The 24,631-nt window shown below is 36.3% G+C and overlaps 1 protein-coding gene across 1 annotated transcript in view; it reads right to left on the bottom strand.

The window, feature by feature from the left end:
- Positions 1-23,842, bottom strand: part of LOC129275768 (uncharacterized) — an 87,449-nt gene extending 63,607 nt beyond the window's left edge. Inside the window, exons 1-6 of the mRNA XM_064109102.1 lie at positions 23,467-23,842; positions 18,057-18,299; positions 12,948-13,217; positions 10,361-10,612; positions 4,513-4,761; positions 893-1,141 (exon numbers count right to left, since the gene is read on the bottom strand). Coding sequence (XP_063965172.1) covers positions 893-1,141; positions 4,513-4,761; positions 10,361-10,612; positions 12,948-13,217; positions 18,057-18,255 — 1,219 coding nt within the window. The 5' untranslated portion in view covers positions 18,256-18,299; positions 23,467-23,842. The remainder of the gene's footprint in view (positions 1-892; positions 1,142-4,512; positions 4,762-10,360; positions 10,613-12,947; positions 13,218-18,056; positions 18,300-23,466) is intronic.
- Between the last annotated feature and the right edge of the window lie 789 nt (positions 23,843-24,631).

Raw genomic sequence — 24,631 nt, 5'->3', positions numbered from 1 at the left:
TATTAAAAAAAGCTTAACCCCTGATCATAGTGCCAAAATTGTTTAATATTGATGGTTGGATAGGGTTTCCTTCATATGGAAATAACATGAATAATATCCCCATCAAGCCTGTGAGTTTGAGCAGTTTCCCATCTCCCTTTCGACCTACATGTGAAGTTTTGTTTCCATATCGCATGTTGCATGACCTTGTTTTTAAGTTTCGCATTGGCTAGTGGTTTAGGCAGCTATTGTTGCTAATTTGCAGAAACCTGAGAACGGCACCCTACCCTAGGTATATCGGAACTGCGCATGATTTTGTTGCACAATAGCAGAGCTGCCAACCTGAACACGAACATTTCAGTATTTTAAATGCTGAAAATCAGTATTTTGGTGAGGAAATCAGTATTTTCAAAGAAATACCATAGCACAACAAATAAGACTGAATCTACAGAAATCAGTCTTTTGCACGAAACCATCAGTATTCTTCTCATTTTTCAGTACTAAATACTGAGAATCATTACTGGTTGGCAGCTCTGCAATAGACATTTTTTGGCGTATGCAGCAACTCGAAATGGCGGCATTTTATTTGTGAGTGAGGCAAAACGAGGAAAGGCGAGAAATAGAACCAAGTATTCTGCTTTTACAGGTTTCTTCTGAAATTTCGAAAAAGGACAATTCAATCACCCACAGCTGTCCTGCAATTTGACTTGACATTTAAGGATTCATGATAACTCACCTTATTTTGGGATTGGCTTTTAAATCCAACTTTAAACCAATAATATTTGATTTTCTGTTTTATATCAATATTACCTGGCTGAATAGAATACTTTTTTAATGTCCTGTAAGCCCCTTAATTTCTGTGAACCCTCCTCCCTACATCAGTACGCCAGTGAGAAATAGAATGATCACTTACCCTCAATGGTGACAGTGTATTCTAAAGTATCAGTCAATCCAGCATCATCTTCGCAAACTGCAGTGATGGTACGATCTCCAAATGAAAAGACACTGTCGGTATCATCCAATGTAACAGCAAGATCAGTATCAATAAAATCGTTGCACACTGGAGAAGGGAAACTATCTCCACTGAATGTTTTGGTTATTCCCCCATCATCAGCACAAAATTTCAGCTTGGTTGGCTCTGATAGTTTTGGCTTTTCACAGTCTGTAAAAATAAAAGTTTACCAATATCAGTTTTGTAAGAAAGCATGCCAGAGGAAAAAAAGAAAAACTTCTAATATAGATAAATGCCAGTAGTGGTAATGATTTCAAAATGAGTTCGAACAAAATCCAAACGAATGAACACCTAGGAGCATGCATGTATACATGAATTTAAAAAAAATATTTGTCAAAGAATTTTGTATAATTGCTGAGAAATTAGCGAAACAACAAGAAATTTGAGCACAATGATGTATCTTTTTACCCAGCAATAATAATGCACTGTCCATCATGTGATTATTTGTGATGTTCAGTGTGAACATTGTTTTTTTCAGCTGAGATTTCATGATTTCTCAAAGTTCAGTTGATAACATAATATACATGTATATGTATATAAACCAGATCAAGATCTATACTGATATAGTGACAATTGACTTTGGTTCAACAGACTTTCTCCTCAAATCAGTGTCTCATGCAACTACTTGCACTTATCTTTGTTTTAATGCAGCTGATCCATAGTATCCTCCGAACTCTGTTCGGGGGATACAATTAGCATATTTAATGAATTTCAAAATTCTGTGTTGAAATTTTGTATCACCACCTCGAGCTATCATATTAAGCAAACAAAATTGCAATTGATCAACAAATGAAGAAGAAAAAACATTTTTTGTGATTTATGAATAAATTAGCATAAATGATTTTCCAGACAAAATTTCAAAATTCTGTGTACAAGTTTGGTGAACCTCATGCAGCTCTACCAGATGGAAGAAAACAAATCAAAATCTGTCAACAAATAAAGAAGAAGAGGCATTTTCTGTGATTTATGAATAAATTTCTCATAAATTAGCATAAATAATTTTCTACTAAAAATTTCAAAATTCTGTGTAGAAGTTTGGTAAACCTCATGAAGTTCTACCAGATGGAAGAAAAAAAATCAAAATCGGTCAACAATTATAGAAGAATAAGCATTTTATGTGAATTTTTAAAAATATGAATAAATTAATTTTGCATAAATTAGCATAAAAATTGTTCAAGTCAAAATTTCGAAATTATGTGTAGAAGTTTGGTGAACCTCATGAAGCTCTATCAGATGGAAGGAAAAAAAATCAAAATCGGTCAACAAATAAAGAAGAAGCATTTTATGTGAATTTTTAAAAATTTGCATAAATTAATTTCGCATAAATTAGCATAAAAATTGTTCTGGTCAAAATTATAAAATTCTGTGTAGAAGTTGGGTGAACCTCATAAAGCTCTACCAGATGGAAGCTAAAAATTCAAAATCGGACAACAAATAAACGAGCAGAAGCATTTTTTGTGAATTAAAAAAAATGTGCATAAATTAGCATATTTAATGAATTTCAAAATTCTGTGTAGAAGTTTTGAATCCCCCACCTAGTGCTATCATATAAAGCAAACAGAATTGAAATCGGACTTGAAATGGCGAAGAAGTAGCATTTTGAAATTGTGGACGGACGACAGACGCCACGTCACGGCATAAGCTCATCTTGCCCTTCGGGCCGGATGAGCTAAAAAATGAACAAAGAGAGAGAGAGAGAGAGAGAAAGGATCAGGAAAGACAGATAGGATATAAAGATAGATGGAACAAAAAAAGGGCAAGCAGGAAGGATGAAGAATAGAAAGATAGAAGGATAGAAAAGAAAGAAAGAGGAAAAAATTTCAAACTTCAAGCAAACAAAAACAATCCAATCGTCTAACGAAAAATATAATGATATTTGGTGTTATTTTTAAATATTTTTTAAAATTTTAAAAACTAACATGTTTTGGAAAGAATAAAATTTCAAAGTGAAACATTGTCAACTTAAAAATTAGATGAAACATCACGGCATCATACACAACAAGACTCAAAACCAAAGCTGAAACAAATAGATCTACTTAAGAAAACTCAATAACTTTTACCTCCGCTTACATCTCCAAATCAGTAATCTGAGAATCCATAATATAATCATCCAAATTTCCTGCCGATTTTGAGATTATTTCGGTGGAAAAACTGTTTATCATGTCATTGTTTGCACCAATTGAATCTGCTACGGCCATCCTTCATGCCTAGCTAGGCTGCCACAGGCAGGAGGCCAGTTCAATTGCAATGTATTGGGCTAGCAAGAAAATCACCACAGAACTGGCAAAAGTTTAGTTATCAATTTTATTGTTGTCTCTGCTTCGTCATATGTTGGTTATTTGATGAAATATGTCACATTTCAATGTATTAACTACATTTTGTTCAATATTATGAAGTATGGGACAGATAGGCGTCCTGGGAAGGGTTGTCGGGAAAAAGGAGCAAAATACAGGACGTCTGATCACCCTGGCTGTTGTGATCTGCTCAGCTCAGCTGGCTCAGATTCGATTTTATGTACAATTGACAAATGGAAAAGCTCGTGCCCGAACCATGCGCAGTGCGTAATTACGAATTGGCTTATTAGTGGGTAGCCCACTTTGCAAAAACTCAGTGAGAAAAGAAAGTGCACTATTAAAAAAAGCTTAACCCCTGATCATAGTGCCAAAATTGTTTAATATTGATGGTTGGATAGGGTTTCCTTCATATGGAAATAACATGAATAATATCCCCATCAAGCCTGTGAGTTTGAGCAGTTTCCCATCTCCCTTTCGACCTACATGTGAAGTTTTGTTTCCATATCGCATGTTGCATGACCTTGTTTTTAAGTTTCGCATTGGCTAGTGGTTTAGGCAGCTATTGTTGCTAATTTGCAGAAACCTGAGAACGGCACCCTACCCTAGGTATATCGGAACTGCGCATGATTTTGTTGCACAATAGCAGAGCTGCCAACCTGAACACGAACATTTCAGTATTTTAAATGCTGAAAATCAGTATTTTGGTGAGGAAATCAGTATTTTCAAAGAAATACCATAGCACAACAAATAAGACTGAATCTACAGAAATCAGTCTTTTGCACGAAACCATCAGTATTCTTCTCATTTTTCAGTACTAAATACTGAGAATCATTACTGGTTGGCAGCTCTGCAATAGACATTTTTTGGCGTATGCAGCAACTCGAAATGGCGGCATTTTATTTGTGAGTGAGGCAAAACGAGGAAAGGCGAGAAATAGAACCAAGTATTCTGCTTTTACAGGTTTCTTCTGAAATTTCGAAAAAGGACAATTCAATCACCCACAGCTGTCCTGCAATTTGACTTGACATTTAAGGATTCATGATAACTCACCTTATTTTGGGATTGGCTTTTAAATCCAACTTTAAACCAATAATATTTGATTTTCTGTTTTATATCAATATTACCTGGCTGAATAGAATACTTTTTTAATGTCCTGTAAGCCCCTTAATTTCTGTGAACCCTCCTCCCTACATCAGTACGCCAGTGAGAAATAGAATGATCACTTACCCTCAATGGTGACAGTGTATTCTAAAGTATCAGTCAATCCAGCATCATCTTCGCAAACTGCAGTGATGGTACGATCTCCAAATGAAAAGACACTGTCGGTATCATCCAATGTAACAGCAAGATCAGTATCAATAAAATCGTTGCACACTGGAGAAGGGAAACTATCTCCACTGAATGTTTTGGTTATTCCCCCATCATCAGCACAAAATTTCAGCTTGGTTGGCTCTGATAGTTTTGGCTTTTCACAGTCTGTAAAAATAAAAGTTTACCAATATCAGTTTTGTAAGAAAGCATGCCAGAGGAAAAAAAGAAAAACTTCTAATATAGATAAATGCCAGTAGTGGTAATGATTTCAAAATGAGTTCGAACAAAATCCAAACGAATGAACACCTAGGAGCATGCATGTATACATGAATTTAAAAAAAATATTTGTCAAAGAATTTTGTATAATTGCTGAGAAATTAGCGAAACAACAAGAAATTTGAGCACAATGATGTATCTTTTTACCCAGCAATAATAATGCACTGTCCATCATGTGATTATTTGTGATGTTCAGTGTGAACATTGTTTTTTTCAGCTGAGATTTCATGATTTCTCAAAGTTCAGTTGATAACATAATATACATGTATATGTATATAAACCAGATCAAGATCTATACTGATATAGTGACAATTGACTTTGGTTCAACAGACTTTCTCCTCAAATCAGTGTCTCATGCAACTACTTGCACTTATCTTTGTTTTAATGCAGCTGATCCATAGTATCCTCCGAACTCTGTTCGGGGGATACAATTAGCATATTTAATGAATTTCAAAATTCTGTGTTGAAATTTTGTATCACCACCTCGAGCTATCATATTAAGCAAACAAAATTGCAATTGATCAACAAATGAAGAAGAAAAAACATTTTTTGTGATTTATGAATAAATTAGCATAAATGATTTTCCAGACAAAATTTCAAAATTCTGTGTACAAGTTTGGTGAACCTCATGCAGCTCTACCAGATGGAAGAAAACAAATCAAAATCTGTCAACAAATAAAGAAGAAGAGGCATTTTCTGTGATTTATGAATAAATTTCTCATAAATTAGCATAAATAATTTTCTACTAAAAATTTCAAAATTCTGTGTAGAAGTTTGGTAAACCTCATGAAGTTCTACCAGATGGAAGAAAAAAAATCAAAATCGGTCAACAATTATAGAAGAATAAGCATTTTATGTGAATTTTTAAAAATATGAATAAATTAATTTTGCATAAATTAGCATAAAAATTGTTCAAGTCAAAATTTCGAAATTATGTGTAGAAGTTTGGTGAACCTCATGAAGCTCTATCAGATGGAAGGAAAAAAAATCAAAATCGGTCAACAAATAAAGAAGAAGCATTTTATGTGAATTTTTAAAAATTTGCATAAATTAATTTCGCATAAATTAGCATAAAAATTGTTCTGGTCAAAATTATAAAATTCTGTGTAGAAGTTGGGTGAACCTCATAAAGCTCTACCAGATGGAAGCTAAAAATTCAAAATCGGACAACAAATAAACGAGCAGAAGCATTTTTTGTGAATTAAAAAAAATGTGCATAAATTAGCATATTTAATGAATTTCAAAATTCTGTGTAGAAGTTTTGAATCCCCCACCTAGTGCTATCATATAAAGCAAACAGAATTGAAATCGGACTTGAAATGGCGAAGAAGTAGCATTTTGAAATTGTGGACGGACGACAGACGCCACGTCACGGCATAAGCTCATCTTGCCCTTCGGGCCGGATGAGCTAAAAAATGAACAAAGAGAGAGAGAGAGAGAGAGAAAGGATCAGGAAAGACAGATAGGATATAAAGATAGATGGAACAAAAAAAGGGCAAGCAGGAAGGATGAAGAATAGAAAGATAGAAGGATAGAAAAGAAAGAAAGAGGAAAAAATTTCAAACTTCAAGCAAACAAAAACAATCCAATCGTCTAACAAAAAATATAATGATATTTGGTGTTATTTTTAAATATTTTTTAAAATTTTAAAAACTAACATGTTTTGGAAAGAATAAAATTTCAAAGTGAAACATTGTCAACTTAAAAATTAGATGAAACATCACGGCATCATACACAACAAGACTCAAAACCAAAGCTGAAACAAATAGATCTACTTAAGAAAACTCAATAACTTTTTCCTCCGATTACATCTCCAAATCAGTAATCTGAGAATCCATAATATAATCATCCAAATTTCCTGCCGATTTTGAGATTATTTCGGTGGAAAAACTGTTTATCATGTCATTGTTTGCACCAATTGAATCTGCTACGGCCATCCTTCATGCCTAGCTAGGCTGCCACAGGCAGGAGGCCAGTTCAATTGCAATGTATTGGGCTAGCAAGAAAATCACCACAGAACTGGCAAAAGTTTAGTTATCAATTTTATTGTTGTCTCTGCTTCGTCATATGTTGGTTATTTGATGAAATTTGTCACATTTCAATGTATTAACTACATTTTGTTGTAAATATACAGGAAAAAATGATAAATTTGACTTTGGGCATTTTCATGGTAACTGATGTTACACGGCACAATGTTTTGCACACCCTTCATTGTGTGTATTTCTAAAACAACAAATGATGGGAGTTTGCTTTTGATAGAGTTAATAAAGTGAACCTTGCTGTATACTCTGATACTAAATTTTCCTATGTAACCACATTTTTTACGCATCAGCAAGAAAAAATGTGTCGGTAACTGACATTATGCCAAAGGACATGCAATTTCAGGGTGTTCAGTAAAATTGAAATATCTCATGTCCCTGTGTAGATAGAGTAATAATTTGAATATGTAAATATACCTCCGTTACTAGGTTAAGATGTGTCAAAACATTAAACAATTTGATTTTGTCTTTTGGGGGCTATGGTAATTTTTCCAAGACCATGCTGGTAACTGACATTACACTTAATTTGCCATAGAGATAACACATGGAAGTCAAATGTGTGGAATCATTGCATTGTATCTTCTGTGCAGGGCTTCATATGAAAGTGAGCTTGATGTAGAAGTATACCTGAGTTTCTAGGAACATTACAATGAAAAAAAAAAATTATTTTTCTTAATTCCTTTCTTTGATTCGAACATTTTTATCATTACTAGTCGGTAACTGACATTACACATTAACATTTACCAGTGCTATATGATTTTCTAAGGCATAATTTTCTTGGTACTTTTATGTAAAAGCTTTTTTAAATCATAAAAGTTTCATCATACTTCACATTTTAAATTATCAAAAGATAAGAAATGTATGTTTTACTTATTCGGGGGGGGGGGGGGGGATGGTCATAGCAGCTACAATGTACGTGTATTCCTATAGTAATTTAATATTGCATTGACTGTACACCTGGATTTTTCTGACTATAAACCCATTTACATATTAGTTTTATATTGACTTTTTAAACCTTTTCCTTCTCCAATCTCCCCCTCCTCTCAAAAAAGGCAAAATGAATAAGGGTCTCATCCCCTAGGCTACCCCTCCCCCAAATTTCATGCAGCCATGCAGTTTTATTGATTTCTATTCTGGTCAGTGCAAGCAATGCTTGTTCATGTCTGTTGGATTTCAATTTTCTTCATAATTTGTTTAATAATTCTCTTTGCTAATTTCTTTTTTAAGCAATCAACAAAAATAAACTCCGGCTTCTAAACTGAAACTGAGCTATTTGTAAATTAGAAAAAGACACAGCTTTAGTAAATCCATGCAACATTGATCACAACTGTCAAATTTCACTTTTCATCTATACTTGTAAACCAAAAACAAAAATAGTATCACACATTAACACACTAACAGGTATAAAAACCAGGAATTTACTCAAAGCCTGTCAATACTCAAAAGAATCGTAGGAACTAAGAAAGGGGCATTTCACTATTAGTAACCAACATTTTTTCATGGTAACTGACATTGCATCTCGGTAACTGACATTACATTTTCCATTTGGTAACTTTCAAAAAAATATTAAAGTTTATTTGTTGTCATATTAATTTCATTTCAATTTAGATTTTAGCCTACATGTATATTAATTTTGAATTCTACCTGAGAGAGAGATGGGGTGGGGGGGGGGGGGTGGGACAGGGGGCATGTTGAATCCAAATACATGCGCCATCTAATATAATTATTATCATTATCATATTTGTATTTTGTTAACTTTTGGACTCCTGACATTTACAAGCTTTTTTTAAAAAGCTTTCTACATATGTTCCGTTTTCCATTTATTTCTATCACTTACAATATTAATTTACTATGCTTATGTATTTGATCTATTTTTGTATATACATGTGTATTTCAAATGTACATATTTTGTTGTTTTTTAATGGAAAAGAATAAATAAATTTAATTCAATCTAATTGAATTGAACATTTGTATATATACAATTTCTACTTAACTTGTTGTACGCAAGCAAATGGGAGGCTGAACGTCAAACATTCATACCATTCCACACGGGTCAGGTAAAGATGACGTCACTATAAGACTTAAATGATTTAATGCATTGCATGCGCTTAGTAAATGCAGGTCCTATGATACAGGTTCAAGACGCGTAGGGCTATCTAGCTGAATGCGTATTCATTACAGATCAGATGCGCGTTTGAAAGGATTTTCCTTTCGCTTTCAAAATTTTCTCATTTACTTTCATAGATTTACAGTATTGTTTGTATTTTCGCTAACTTCTGAGACATTGTTCAACACAAATAGTGAACATTCTTATTTGTGCGATGGTGTGATATTTCCCATTTGGTGAAAAAAAGAGACACTCTATTCATTCTATTTAATTATTCATTTAACAAAAACAAAACTCTTCACATCTATCCCACACACCAATCAGATGAATTCCATTTACCACTACCCGGACCATCCTTGGAAAATCAATTTTTACTTTTGAAGGTCCTAGACTCTGGGGAACTATTAATAATGACATCAAAGAATCACCAAGCCTTAATTCTTTCAAATATAAGTTCAAAAATTTCTCCAAGATAACCATTGAATTTAACTCTTCATCACTCAAACTCTTGTACCGGTATTTTTTTAATCAAACACGATTATCATGTGACGTACACTTTTCCATCTCTTTCGTTTTCCTGTTGATCAACGAGGTCCGTTTGTGAGTGCTGGGGCCAAGCTATTTCACTTGTGATGTACAGGACAATAGAGACTTTAAAGTTGTATAACATAAAAATAAAAGCACAACAGAGAATCTTCTATGGATTTTGGAAGGCCAGATGTGACCTCTTCATTCAGTAAAAAAAAAATTAAATCTACAATTCCATTATGATGTAATATTTTTATTTATATGCTACGTGACTTATGGGACATTTGTCTATACAAGATATTACTCCTAACATACCAATGCTTACAAGGTCAATCGTCATTCTATCTCAAAGAACTCATTGAACAGTATGTACCCCAAAGAAAAATAAGGTCAAACAACAAATCTCTCCTTGTAGTTCCCAAAATTAACACTCAAATCTACGGCGCTCGTTCATTCAAAATGTCCTCTGCTGAACTTTGGAATAAATTACCTGATATTGTTAAACAAGCTAATAATGTAGAATCCTTTATTAAAGTCCCTTTTGAAGACATTCCTTTTTTTTTAAATAAGATATACATGTACCTATTAATTGATTATATATTTGCTCCTCTGTGAACAGGCTTTTCTTTCTTCTCCATTCTTTCTCTTCTTCTTTCTAAAGCGTATAGAAATTTCATCAAATTTATCAATAACTTGATGTAAACCAAAGTAAGTGTGCAGAAGCGCATCAATCTAAAGAAACCTTGAGTGCGCTGCACTTTACTCTAACGCACGTAGTGCCATGCGCTGTTTGTATAATAGAAAGGTCACTTACCTTTTACTTGGACAGTGTATGTTATAGTATCACTTAATCCAGCAGCATCTGTGCAAACTGCAGTGATGCTACGCTCTCCAAATGAAAAGACCCTGCTCTGATCATTTATAAATTCAATCACAGGACTCTTATCAACAGCATCGGAGCACACTGGAGTAGGGAAATCATCTTCACTGAAACTTTTGGTATTTCCCCCGTCATCAGCACAAAATTCCAGCTCGGCAGGCTCTGATAGTTTTGGCTTTTGACAGTCTGTAAAAATAAAGGTTTTTTAATACCAAAATCAGTTTTGTAAGAAAGCATGCGAGGAAAAAAAAAATGCTGAGAGATAAATAACTTCCGGTTATGGCTTCCTCGTAAACACGCACATATTTGAGCTCCCGACAAATCAACCAAAATCAGGTGATAATTATGAGAATTTTGACTGATAACTTCGAAAATGGAGAAAGTACCAAGACAGTACAACCTTCGGACCCAGCAGAAGAGTAAATCACAGCAGACTGCTTCAAATTTAAATTCACACAAAATGAAAACACTACTTTGGAAAAAAGACATTTCCACATGTTGTAACAACCGCAGAAATGAAGGCAACAAAATTCAATGAAACAACTGAAATGAAAATCTACAGAATTTACACATCAAAAAGCAAAAATGAAAAATAAAAAATAAAAATTTACCCAAAACTTAAGCGGAACCTATCATAACAAGCCTCAATAGCCGGAATTCACAAAGGAGGCTTTAAACCATCAGTTGAACCCATGGTTTATGCAGATTTCCTGTAGAAATTACGCTCATTTACCACATATATTAAAAAATGTCCAATGTTGATGTGCGCTTTTGTCAAAGTGCGTCAAATTGATGCCTGTTGCCATGGTTAAGTAAGCTATTTTATTCATGAGTACACTGAAGAGTGGACTCATTAAAGATAAATTCCAGTTTTGGGAACGATCTCAAAATGACTTTTTACAGAATTTAATATAATGATCACCAAAGTGTCTGTTTGTATGAATAAAAAATATGTGCCAAAGGATTCTGGAAGAAATTGTGTAATTGCTGAGAAATAAGCAAAATAAGCGCCGATTCGGTCACTTCCGTCGGGTCTTTATTCCAGCAATAATAATACACTGTCCCACGTGTGCCTATCTGTGTTGGCGATCTTCAGTGTGATCGTTTTTTAGCTAGATATTATGATTTCACAAAGTTCAGTTTATGTAACTGTACCAGATCTAGATCCACGATGATATATCAATACTTTACCTTGGTCTTACAGACTTTCTCACGAAATCAGTGTTTTACTGCAACTACGTTCATTTAGCTGACTGGTAATCCTTTCTTGTGGTAAATGGTATATTTACAGTTTAAGAAAGGATCACCACATGTTCTTAAACGCTCTTAACTTAATATAAACAGCTTTATGAAACACCCACCCAGCAGGATCGAATGCAAGAGCACTGAAAGGCAGCTTGAGCTAAAGCCGGGTAATAATAATAACAATGCGCCTCGGAATCGATGTTTCTAGGATAGAAGGCGCTCTACATATGCCTAGTACTATTATCATTATATTTTTAGATAGAGGCAATATTGTGATTGTCTTTTACTTATAATCTCAATTTTCAAATTTTCCTCCTAATTTTATTCCAGAGATACATGGCTCATATCGTGTAGAGCATTTATCTCTCAATGGTATTGAGATCATTATGTGCTGCGGAAGTGTGCGGATCAAATAATAACATATTTTATGTCACAAAATTGTCTGCTTCTTAATTTTGCTGCTTCAAATCTAAAGCATGTCGATTGAAAAGCATTTTCTAACACAGGGCATCAACCAACAAGACCAAAACCAGGAAAGCTGTGCCTTTGTAATACCTTGGTCACATTTGCTCTACGGCGGCCGTACGGCGAGTCGAAAACAGCCGTTTTATTAATTTTAATTTAAACCACCTGTATGTAGTTGGTACAAGAAAATGTTAAAACGGCTGATTCGACTCGCCGTACGGCCGCCGTAGAGCAAATGTGACCAAGGTATAAATGATCAGATACGCCTTGGGAGTCGCTATTGTCAAGACACCTGTATGTTCTCATTAAGAGGTACATAATCTCTAGGCGGCGGATCTCGTTTGATCAAAGAAATGATAGCGTTGAATGTCCATCTCTAATAGGTCCATGCACTGCAGGCAGTCTTCCACTACTCACCCCCCCCCCCCCAAATATGTCTTTGATACTGTCAATGCAGGAATCTTGTAGGTAGCGCAAAACAGTATCCCACAAGTCGCAAGCGTTCCACAAGTCGCACGCAACGCTTGCTGAGAATTATGTGACAGGACCATGTTATTTTTCCTGATCTGAATTGAGACCCTCTGAAACAAATATGTCTTTGATACTGTCAATGCAGGAAACTTGTAGGTAGCGCAAAACAGTATCCCACAAGTCGCACGCAACGCTTGCTGAGAATTATGTGACAGGACCATGTTATTTTTCCTGATCTGAATTGAGACCCTCTGAAACAAATAAAGAGCTGTACAAGAACTATTGTACTATCACTATTATTCAAGAGTGTAGAATGAATATCCACTAATAATGTACTTACCTTGAACAGTGAAAGTGTATTCACTAATTTCTTTGTTTCCAGAGTTATCCTTGCATGTTACTGTAACAGGTATCTCACTAACAGTTAGAGGTTGGTCTTGGGAGAGTGAGATATCAAGTTCTAATATCCCATCAATGGCGTCCTCGCACGTTGGCAAATATTGTTTAAGGTCTTCAGTTGAAAGATCACTATTAAGTGTTATTTCATCAGAATCATGTGGGAGGCAGAGTTTGTCTTTGTTTGGAGGCGTGATGACTGGTTTATCTTCATCTGCAGTTAAAATAAAGGAGATGTTCAGTATTATAGGCTTACTTACATAGGTTTCTTCTACTAGCTAAAAATCAGGTGGGTGTTTCATAAAGCTGTTAGTAAAGTTACGAACGACTTTACGCACGACTGGAACAGGTTCTTAGGTCATAACTCAATTACATAGGGATATCACAGAGCACAAGAAAGGATCACCAGTCGCTCGTAAAGTCATTCCTATCTTACGAACAGCTTTATGAAACACCCACCAGATGTGTTGGGGTTTGGTGGGGCAGGGAGGTCTCCAGATAAAAGACCACACAGTTTGGGGTTTGAATCCTGATGTGGCACTAAAAGACATTTGGAAAGGAGTTGTTCTACCTTTGCCAAACTCAACCCAGGTGAAGAAAACGGGTACCCAGTAATATAAATGGTATTTTGAGAGGGAGAAAAGAGAATGAATATGGTTGAGAGACAGGGGCCGCAGGGCATCTGTGTAAATGAAAAGAAAGAAATGAAAAGTACAAAAGTTAAGGAAAGAGGGAGAGAGAGGAGAAACATAGCAAGAAAAAAGGGGAAAGAAAGAATCAGAGAAAGAGAATTAATAGAGTAGGGGGTCCTGGCCACTCAATTCGAAGCCATACATTTACTGCATTTTTAGATGCATTTAGTTTCACTGACCCTACATCAAATGACTTTTGAGTTAGATCATGTGATCTGACTCAGCAAGACATCCATAAAAAATAAAAGCCTACACACACACTTTTAAAGTTATGATGTCAGTTCAAAAACTTTGGTATTAAAACATAATATGGTAAAAGTGCATTGACCCTTTGACCTTGGTCATGTGACCTGAAATGTACAAATAAAGTTAAGATGATATATTTCAAATACTTAAAGGGGAATGAAACCTTTGGAACAAATAGGCTTGTGTTGAAACAGAAAAATCAAAGAATAAGAACAAAGAAAGTTTGAGAAAAATCAGACAAATAAAGAGAAACTTATGAGCATTTGAATTTTGCAATCACTAATGCTATGGAGATCCTCCCTTTGGCAATGCGACAAGGATGTGTGATGTCACATGTGAACAACTTTCCTTTTGATGAACTATAAAATACCCTCAAAATGTATCTTTCTGCTTTTTCTTATTGTGATACAAACTCTTTCTCCATGATGTATTAAAAAATCTGTAAAAATCTGTATTACATGCCCTCCTCGTGAAAGAACACATGATCTACTGATAGATGTGATAAAAGAGGCAATTTAAGTGAAATACTGTAAACGCTGTTATTTTCGCGGGATTAATTTTTCGCGCTTGGCGACTTCAAAACATTTTCGTGGGTTCTTAAATTCGCGCTGCACACTCAATAATCACAAAGTCACTTCCTTCTTGCCCATCTGTGAATGGTTTTAATTAAAATTTCAGCAACGAAATTGTATTTTCTGATCATAATTCCGGCATACTTCTAGCTCTACCTAGGGCGGCATAATTCAGCATTGTTTTGATCTAATCATGAGCTTTTGTGATATTTAGCGCAACTTTTCTTTGCAGGGCGGACCCCAGGGGGGCCACTTACATTGACGAGTGGATACCATGCGCGACCAAAAAAACACGTAAAAAGGATGTCTTTTTCAAGATAGGGCACGTTACGTACGTAACATGATAAGGGTGTCAAAAACACAAAAATATTGAAAAAAGGGTATCTATTTCGCTCGGAAAAATATATGTGTTTAGGGTCAAATATGCGGGGATGATAAAACAAAATCAAAATGTTTTATAAAGGATGTCCTTTTTGTCCCAAAACTACGTGTTTAGAGTCCGATTTGCGCGAGGTGTGGAAGGTGGGGCCGTACTAAACCAAAATAATGGTGTCTATTAAAGGTAAAACCGACGGACGCGTGTCGTAACAATAAAATATCTCTGTACTTGTTTAGGGGTTCATTTCAGGGAATACTTGTTAAGAGTATCGTTTTGTTTCCAATACTTGTTAAGGGGTGCATTTTCAGAATATGGAAAATACATAGCTGTACTTGTTTAGGGGCTCATTTCTGGGAATACTTGCCAATAGTATTTGTTTCCAATACTTGTTAAGGGTAGGGTTTCACACGCCAATACTTGTTAAGGGGTGCATTTTCAGAATATGGAAAATACGTGTTAAGGGTGCTTTTCAAGACCCCGTGGTCGCGCATGGTATCCACTCGTCAATGGAAGTGCCCCCCCCCCCCCGGGAAGGCAAAACGGAGGCGCTGCTAGCTGCTGGCCTGGTATGGATGGCCGAGCACCGGGTAAGGACTGGTGGGATTACGGCTATTCAAAGTGCATGGGATCAATCAACAAACATGGGCGATCGACCCAAAAAAACTAAACATGCAGATCTAAACACTCACCAATCAAACAGCAAAAGCAATTTATATTTCAACCAAAATCATTATTATTATTAAATACCGATCTGCGACTGTTAAAAAAATGATCGCACTGCTTTGGAACAAATTCTTGCGATGCACATGAATTTGGAGCTCAAGTTCGCTTGGGTAAATGCTGCCCTCTTTAGATCAAATTATGCAATCTCTTTGTCAAAACGATACACGCAATTGAACCGCGGGTCAAAACTTGCATTAAAATCTATGCTTATAAATTCGCGTGTTTTTAAATTCGCGCTCGCCGATCTTGCCGCGAAAATTTCCACATTTACAGTATAGTAATGGGGAGAGTTGTTCACAAGTAACATTACACAATCTGATGGTATGTCTCAGTTAAAATTTCAAATCATATATTTCAATGCTTTCCCCCTTAAGGTTTAATAGCATAGCCATGTGCTGCTCATTATATCCAACCAGAGGCAGCGAAATAATTATCATTACAAAAGTATATTTCCTTGAATCTGGCCAGTGAGTCTGTAGTTAGGACCCGGGGGGGCCACTTACATTGACGAGTGGATACCATGCACGACCAAGAAAACAAGAAAAAGGATGTCTTTTTCAAGATAGGGCACGTTACGTACGTAACGTGATAAGGGTGTCAAAAACACAAAAATAATGAAAAAGGGTATCTATTTCGCTAGGAAAGCTACGTGTTTAGGGTCAAATTTGCGGGGATGATAAAACAAAATTAAAATGTTTTACAAAGGATGTCCTTTTTGCCCCAAACATTACGTATTTAGAGTCCGATTTGCGATGTGTAAAGGTAAAACCGACAACCGACGGACCCGTACGTGACATAACAATAAAATATCGCTGTACTTGTTTAGGGGTTCATTTCAGGGACTACTTGCCAAGAGTATCGTTTTGTTTTCAATACTTGTTAAGGGTCGAGTTTCACACGCCAATACTTATTAAGGGGTGCATTTTCAGAAAATGGAAAATACGTGCTTAGGGTGCTTTTCGAGACCCCATGGTCGCGCATGGTATCCACTTGTCAATGGAAGTGGCCCCCCCCCCCCCCCTGGAGTTAGGAAGGAATTTTTTGTCTACAATCTGCAAGAAAAATCCAATGAAGAACATGTCTAACATGTGGATGGTTCTCCAAAACTCCTTGTTGAGTTCAATTGCAGGACCTGTATGTACTGTAACAAGGTCCATGAACAGAAAATCCTACACGTTGCCTCAATGACATTTTTTTTAATCCCAATTTTTACTTTGCAACCCGTACCCAAATCAAATGCCATACACTGTGCACATACTGCTTGTATGAAAATAGGAATACCCTCGTTTAAGTGTCCAATTTATGAAATCCATGTGCAAATCTATCCGTGGAGCGCCTCTGGCAGTCTCGCCTGCATTACGCAATTCAATATAGCAGCAGTGCTGACATTGAAAACGAAAAAAAAATCCCAATTTTTATTTTGCAACCCATACCCAAATCAAATGCTATACACTATGCATATATTGCTTACAAATGGGAATACCCTTGTTTAAGTTTTGATATGTTTTTATTGTACTATAAATTTGGTATTCATGGCAATAGTGGAATTATCTCTAATTTGGAACCAACAGCTTAGCAAATCGTTTGATGCAAGGCAGATTACAAACAATAAATATTGAGACATATCAGAAATAATTTCACGTGTGAATTTGAATCCGCTCTCATTTCAGGGATCAGTGAGAGAAACTTAACAAATGATACAAAAGAAATGCTAATGAACCAATCATCGAGTAAGCACATTCGTCGTATCATGAACCAATGTTGTCCAATTTTCTGTGCAATCTAATTTTGATATAAAAAATTTTAAACTCGTCTTGCACATTATCAGATTAAAGAGGAATAATTGAATTATATGACTATGTAAATGAAATATCATAATTTATTTGCCTTTGAAAAAAAAGACATGGGAGTCCTGGTTTCCTTTTTTCTTGGATGCAGTGTATAGTCTCAGGAATCTAAAATTTACAGTAGCCATTATTTTCTTATTGCTTGTCCAATTTCTTTTAAACTTTCACATTCTGTTTTATCCATTTTTCTTCTTTCCAACACATTTCATGACCAAGGCTGGATTCCCTTTTAAATGTCCTGTCATTTAATCAATGATTTGTAATCTGCGATATATACCTGGGTATTTTGCTTTGTGCATGTTTTTTTTTATTCATAATTTTTGAAGTTGCTACATGTAGCAGTATGGAATTTCAAAAGTTTGTGTTTGCTCAAGAACCATAAAAAGCGACAGCAAATAGGTTTTTTTTTATATGGTTTCCATTATGTTTTCTTCTTTTAACATACTTCTTATGCCTAGTACGCTCATGTTATTGCGTTTTGCAAATTGTGATTGTACAATTTATTCTTCATTGTTTCACTTCAGTCTAGCTCCAACCAAGGAATGAAAGATGAAAATCCCCATAATCCAATATAAAATTCCCCATGAAACTTACCGACACACTCCAGCATACCACTGGTATAAAAAAGGGTCACATGGGTGAAGACATTGAAGATACATTGTATGCACTCCTTGCCTTTCTTAGCATATCCACTGTCGCATTGTAGGCAGAGGTACATATCCTCCTCAACATTCTGGTTATCCCAATTGGTAAGGGGCTGTGATAAATCTGCCGCCGCCGCCACATACCCCATGGTAACATGGCTATTGAGGGTGAGGTCAGCTACTGAACAGGTTGCTGTTAACATAAAAATATAGATAGATGGTTACATTTCTCTTATATTCCCAAAGTAAATAAATTGCCCCTCCCCCCAAAAAAACAAGGGGAAAACGGAAAAGGCGAAGGGGGGGAAGAAGTGTATACTTTTTTTTCTTTCTTCTTTGGTCGAAAGAATGGAAACTTAAACGAGATGTTCTTCTCTCTCTTCATACAAAATGTTGCTTCCGCGCTCCACGTGGGAAAAATTTCGAAATTGCCTCTCCCCTTTGTTTCCCACACCTTTTTCAACTCGGTTTTTCCATCTCACTGAGTATGGGATTCGTATATTCTCGCCAGAAATCATAAAAAAGTATGAAATGTAATGGTTTTTTCATTTCGGCTTTTCTGTTCAGAGCCAGTTCATCACTCCCCGAGTCCCCAAATGCTATTTCCAGGGGCCGCGGAATGGTTTTCAGAGTGGGGGGCTGACCATGCAAAAAATCACAATCTTATGGTCATTTTTGCGTTTTTGTACACAGTTTTGGAAAAAAGCCCCCCCCCCCCCCCCCCCCCGGCTTCCGCAGCCCCCGATTTCTTCCGCTTTTCAGCAATTTTTGGCAAAGGATCTGCTCAAAGGGGGAGGCACTAATTTGTGCAGCACTATATTTCATGCAAAAATATGTCCGATGAAACTTTATTTTCTATCGCTGCACATTCATCTCCTGTCTTGTTTTGTGCCATTAATTTGAAATTTAGAAAATCACTGAAGTTTCTTAATCATACAAAGGGAAGCGCTTTAAAATATGAGCGACCTTTCCCAAAAAGTTCTTTAAAAATAAATCAGAGGTTTCCGTGCTTCGCATTCATGAAAAGGGAAAAGTCCCTCTTCTAGCTTGCATCTTCCCTTTCACATTTTGAGCTCTTTTTTTTTCTGTGTAATCCAGTTAGATAATTTAAGAAATATCAAAATTAGAGCAGATTAAAGTTTCAGAGAAATTTCTAACATTGAGAGTTTCAACACCATTCGTGGGAAGGAATATTTCCTCCCTGTATATAGATCTAGGCCTACCCATCTTCTACTCTGTTTTGCAACTGAAAAATATTTAAAAGATTTTGCAATCAAATGTGATCTAGGTAGGCATTTTATACCACTTCTGTTCTCAATTTTGATAAAACGTTGTAGCTTGTACCTTGTAGTTCCATTCCCTGAAGTTCTCCACCAGGAAGGGTAACTCAGGGCTGAAGAGAGTGGGAGTATTATAACTCTGTTTTGTTTTGTAGCAGGTTTTGCATGTTTAGTTTTAATTTAAGTATGTCAGTGCTTTTGGAGGATGCCGTATCGGCTGTGAGACTATTCCAGTGGGAGATTGCTTCAGGGAAGAAGGAATTAGCCACTTGGGTGGTTGTGATAACTTTGAAGTGACGTCATACAGTTCATCATGGGATCTTCTTAATCTTGTTATTTTTCTTGTGGCATATTTATTTAAGTCAAGTTTGAGTTTCTCCATGGATGATCTTATATAAGTTGATGATTCGGTGATTTCACCTCCTTTCTTCGAGAGACATCCAGACAAGTGTTGTCATTATGTCTGTAACGCTGGATCCCCGTGTGTAGTTCCGTGACAAACCGGGCGGCTCGTCTCTGAACCATTTCCAGCAATTTGGTGTTCTTTACTGTGCCTTGGTGCCATGCTATCGAAGCATATTCCAAGTGGGGTCTAACAAGTATGTGTTATAGACATTCCTTCACTGTTTTAGAGCTTCCGTGCTTCGTGCGTTAAGAGGAATTATTTCAAATTCCTCAATCTTTTCCCATTCTTGGGGCTCTCACAATTTCTTTTGAAAACAAGTTTTTTTTTTATCGCAGCAATTCAATTTAATTCGAGTTGATAAGGGTATGGTAGTGGATCGTATTACCGAACACTTTTCATGAATTCAATCATGATATCAAAAACATTATTCTCATAAAATTCATCAAACTTTCACCATAAATACACAATTACCTACAAAATATAAATATGTAAAAATTTTGCCAAAATCGATATTCTTTTTTACGATATTAGCTTCCAATCGGACCCCTCTTCGCATGTGAAATATTTTGGTCACTTGAAAAAGGTATCGTATTACCGAACGTGTGTTTTCTATGGGAAAAATTGAGAAAACAACAAAATCACTGATGAGCTAATTTGACCATATTTTATTATTTTTAGAATATTAAGACTTTGAAAATGTATTTTTGACCATTTTTCATCGTCTTTCTATTCAAGTTCCCTTTGGAAGGATGTTGCAAAGTTTTGAGCGTATGAAATTGTTTTCTGACACGTACAATGCGCCCGTTCGGTAATACGAGGCCGGTCGGTAAAACAATCACAGTCAGTCGGCAAGCCCTGAAAAAGTAGCTTCTTTTATCCAAGTGATATTCATGACTAGAGGGTTTTTGCATTGTTAATGAGCTTGGTGCGAACCAAAACACCTCTCTTCATTCGGCCATTGCTGCTCTAAATATTGATCAAATTTCATGTTTTTGGTATCTTTGTAAAGAAGAAGCCTCATTCTTTTAGGTCATGTGTTTGGATTTTAAAAGGATGTGGTAATATAGGGAAAACTTTTGATCTAAAACATGATGAAACAAAATAATTTTTTCATGCAACAAAAGTTGTTGTTTTCACAATTAATTTCTGTTTGAGCGCAAATGACTTTTAGATCATGATAAAGCTGAAGATCTAAGCTTTAATATGATATAATTTTTATAAGAAGATGTATTTTAGATGGGTCAGCAGCCAGCTTTTCATTGGCCAAGTACATTTAGCAGCTCAAAAACAAGAATACTGCGCTCTGATTGGTCATAGAGACCACACACCTACGCAAATTCCAATGTTCCCCACGCTGGGCCTCTGCAAGGTCACACTCACCATGTGGTAATCTCTTCAAATTACCCGCGCCTGTTGTTTTCAAAACATTATTCAGCCAATTAGAACTCTGGATTTTATGTAACTCAGAAATTTCAGAAATCTCGTCTTGCATCTTGATGGAAAAAGCTGGCTGCTGATCGACCCATCTAAAAGATGCCACATATCAAGAGTGACATTGTAAGAAAGTATAGAGTTTGAGCTTTCTGATGATATAAATAATGCTTGTGCCTAAAACACAAAATGTTGCACAATTTGCAAGTGAAAACAGAGGAAAAAATTCTGTTTGATGCATCTTTTCAGCCAAAAAATTCACTTATTTATCAAAATATTTCCTTCAAAAGAAATGACCAATATAAAAGAGTAACATTTACCGGTACTCTTTTTCATGGTACAAAAATAATCAATATTACTCAAGGAGAAAGTGGTTAAGTTCTTTGAGAAAAACGTCTCACAATTCACGAGATTTTGCAGGGACATGAATTCAGCCACGAGAGGACTTGGATAAATCTTGCTCATTAACACAGGGGCTTGCCGACTGACTGATCACTCACTATACTACAGACACAAGAGACATCTATTTTTCTCTTCTCCACCAGGTATAATTATTTATTTTATGATGGGGTGACCATAGTTTGCACACATTTTAAAAATCATCATGAAGTTGATTTTCAATCAAAAAATTCTCACAGCTCACACAAAATTAATCAAAAATCATGAATACCAAACGGAAGACAAGATCCTAAAGTCAAATTCGCTTGACGGAATTATAAAGTAGGTCAAGGGTTTCGCTGGTATCGCGATCTCAAAATTCCACGACGATCGACTAGTGCGCTCGGCTGAAAACGTGTTATAAAAAAGTGACCTTAATTTGCGCACGATCGTTTTGCAAGGCTTTAGAAAAGAAATCAAGCAGACAAGGGTAACATAATTGTATCAGATGGAGGTTAAAATGCCATTAATTCGGTTGGTATCACATTTTACTTCCTTATTTGGAGACTTCCGCTTGCAAACTGGCGAATTCTTGATGCTTGTCGAGAAGGTCAGATTTTCTCGGAGCGGACGCAAAAGGTAACAAAATTTGCTGATGTTTTGCCAATATTTTCATTAATAGAGACCCTACCTTCAAGAAAATTACTATACTGGGTAATTTTAAGTCACTCTTTCTGTTGGTGGTGTCGGGTTTTGCAAAAGATAAATTAGATATTGAGGTATTCACCCATGCGCAAAATTAGGTAACGCGCGAATTAAGGTCACACTACCATACATACCGTAGTTTGATTTAAGTTTTTTGATCGATATGTCCCTTCTCCTATTCTATTTCTTTTCTCTCTTCCTTTTATTCTCCTCTTCGTGTTGTTAATGTTGTCGCTGTATTTGCTGTTGTTCTTCTCCTTATTCTTTTTCTTCTTCATCCTTTTCTTCCGTAATTCTCCTTCTAGATCTTCTCCTTCTTCTTAGTTCTGTTCCTCCTCCTTCTTCTCCTTATTTTCTTCTACTTCTTCGTTATATTCTTCTTGTATATATCATCTCTAGATCTATATCTTATTTAATAGTAAATCCTGATTTTTTTTTCTTCGTTTTTTTAATATCAGTAGAGGCGCACGGCCAATATGGGAGACTCTCTCCAATAGGGGAGACAATCTCCCACATTGGAGACTTGCTTTGCAAAAGGACAAAAGAAACAACACCAACAAAAGCATGATTTTTTCCACCCAAAATTTTGTCTCACTGAGGTCAGAAGCCCATTTGTTTTGTGTGTGATTGACAACAAAAATCCTTATCAAAACAAAAGTAGACGGTGAATATTTAAAGTAGACGGTGAAAAGGGGTAATTTTTCATGAGGAATCTGCTTATCACATTTTTATTTGCCGCCAGGGTAATCCTTTTGCAGCAAATGTAAACAAAGAAAATTGGACTCCAAAACTGGAGACCGTCTCTGAAATCGGATACCCAAATTCTTTACAAAAGTCTCTGATATTGGATTTGGAGATAATCTCCCACATTGGAGACAGTCTCCAATATTGGCCGTGCGCCTCTACTGAATATGTACCGTAAGGCGTAATTGGTATAACAAAATAAGTTAATTTTAGTTTTTACCATTTTATTTTCATAATTCTATATGTCGAGGACCCCTGTGGAAATAAGCTTTTGAGGGTCATCCTGTGCAAGCCTGTTGTTAATGCTAAGTACCGTACTACTACTAGTAGTAATTTAAAGGCCTATGTCTTATGGTGGCTTGCCAAAAAAAAAAAAATCATAGTTAACTTAATTACAATCAGAATGAAACACCCACCACACGCGCCGCCACGCCACCGACAGGCAGGTTTAGCAAGGACAATAGGTGCAGAGAACAAGTGAAGCTGAAGCGACGTCGTTTGGCCCTTGGCCTTTCCATTGCCTTGGGCCTGGCGCCCGTGGGCGTAACCGTAGGCCGAACTCCCATCTCCAGACAAAATTCCTAGAAAACTAACTGATTGACTGTTTCCAGAAATGGAAGGAAGAAGAAAAAGACTGTTCAAAATTGATTTGATGTTGCCTTAAGTGTTTTCACCGTGACTGAAGTACTGAAATCGTCCAGGTTTTCGTAAGTAATGCAAACAAAGCTAAAGTAAAGACAAGTCGATCTCAGGCAGCAGCTATCGGCGCCGGGCGGCGAAATTATTTTTCCCACCGAGTTCTGGACCGACATATGAATATTCATGACTTGCGTCTTCGGATTGAGAGTACGCATGCGCGTGGACTTTGCCTCGACCAGTGCCGATCGTATTAAGCATTCACGTTACTCAGCCTCAGAATGAATTAGCATCGTCAAATGACCGGTACCCTTATAGGCCTTGATCTATATACATCCAATTCTTAAACACTTATCAAACTAGCTGCCATTAATGGCAAGACATGTGCTAGGGTAGGGCTAGCTTAGGCTAGCGCATTAGCTTTACCTCAAATCTGGACCTGTCTAATGCCTAATACTAATAGGAATAGCCGACTAATGCCATGGTTAACTTCGAACTTGTTAATTCCGAACTTTACGTTTGATTAGGTTTGGACCAATATTAGCTTATTTACCATGGTTTAATTTGTCTAGTCCGTATACAGAACCAGTCCTAGATCTAAAATAAATATCTTAGTTCTAGTCTAGTCTCTAGATCTAGACTCTGATCTACGCGCTATCAGCATGGAACCACTAGTGTACCAAAGGGGGGGGGGGCAGACTGCCCCCCTGACGAGTCACAACTGATCCAGGGGACGTGCCCCCCCCCTTGACTTGAGAAGCCAAATTAATAATTTGTAATGTCAAAATGCAACGAAAAGAGACGTATGTCCCCTCTTTTGAACGTGAAGATCTTTTTTTTTCTTGTCAAATTTTTTTCAGCTACGAAATCCTTAATTTTGGGTGAAGACGGGGATCAAGATCACTGACGTTAATTTGTGCCTGACGTTAGAATACGTTCCATGCA

Source organism: Lytechinus pictus, chromosome 14, assembly GCF_037042905.1.
Source record: "Lytechinus pictus isolate F3 Inbred chromosome 14, Lp3.0, whole genome shotgun sequence".
In the NCBI taxonomy this organism is placed as follows: Eukaryota; Metazoa; Echinodermata; class Echinoidea; order Temnopleuroida; family Toxopneustidae; genus Lytechinus; species Lytechinus pictus.
This window is presented reverse-complemented; position numbering and strand designations above follow the sequence as displayed.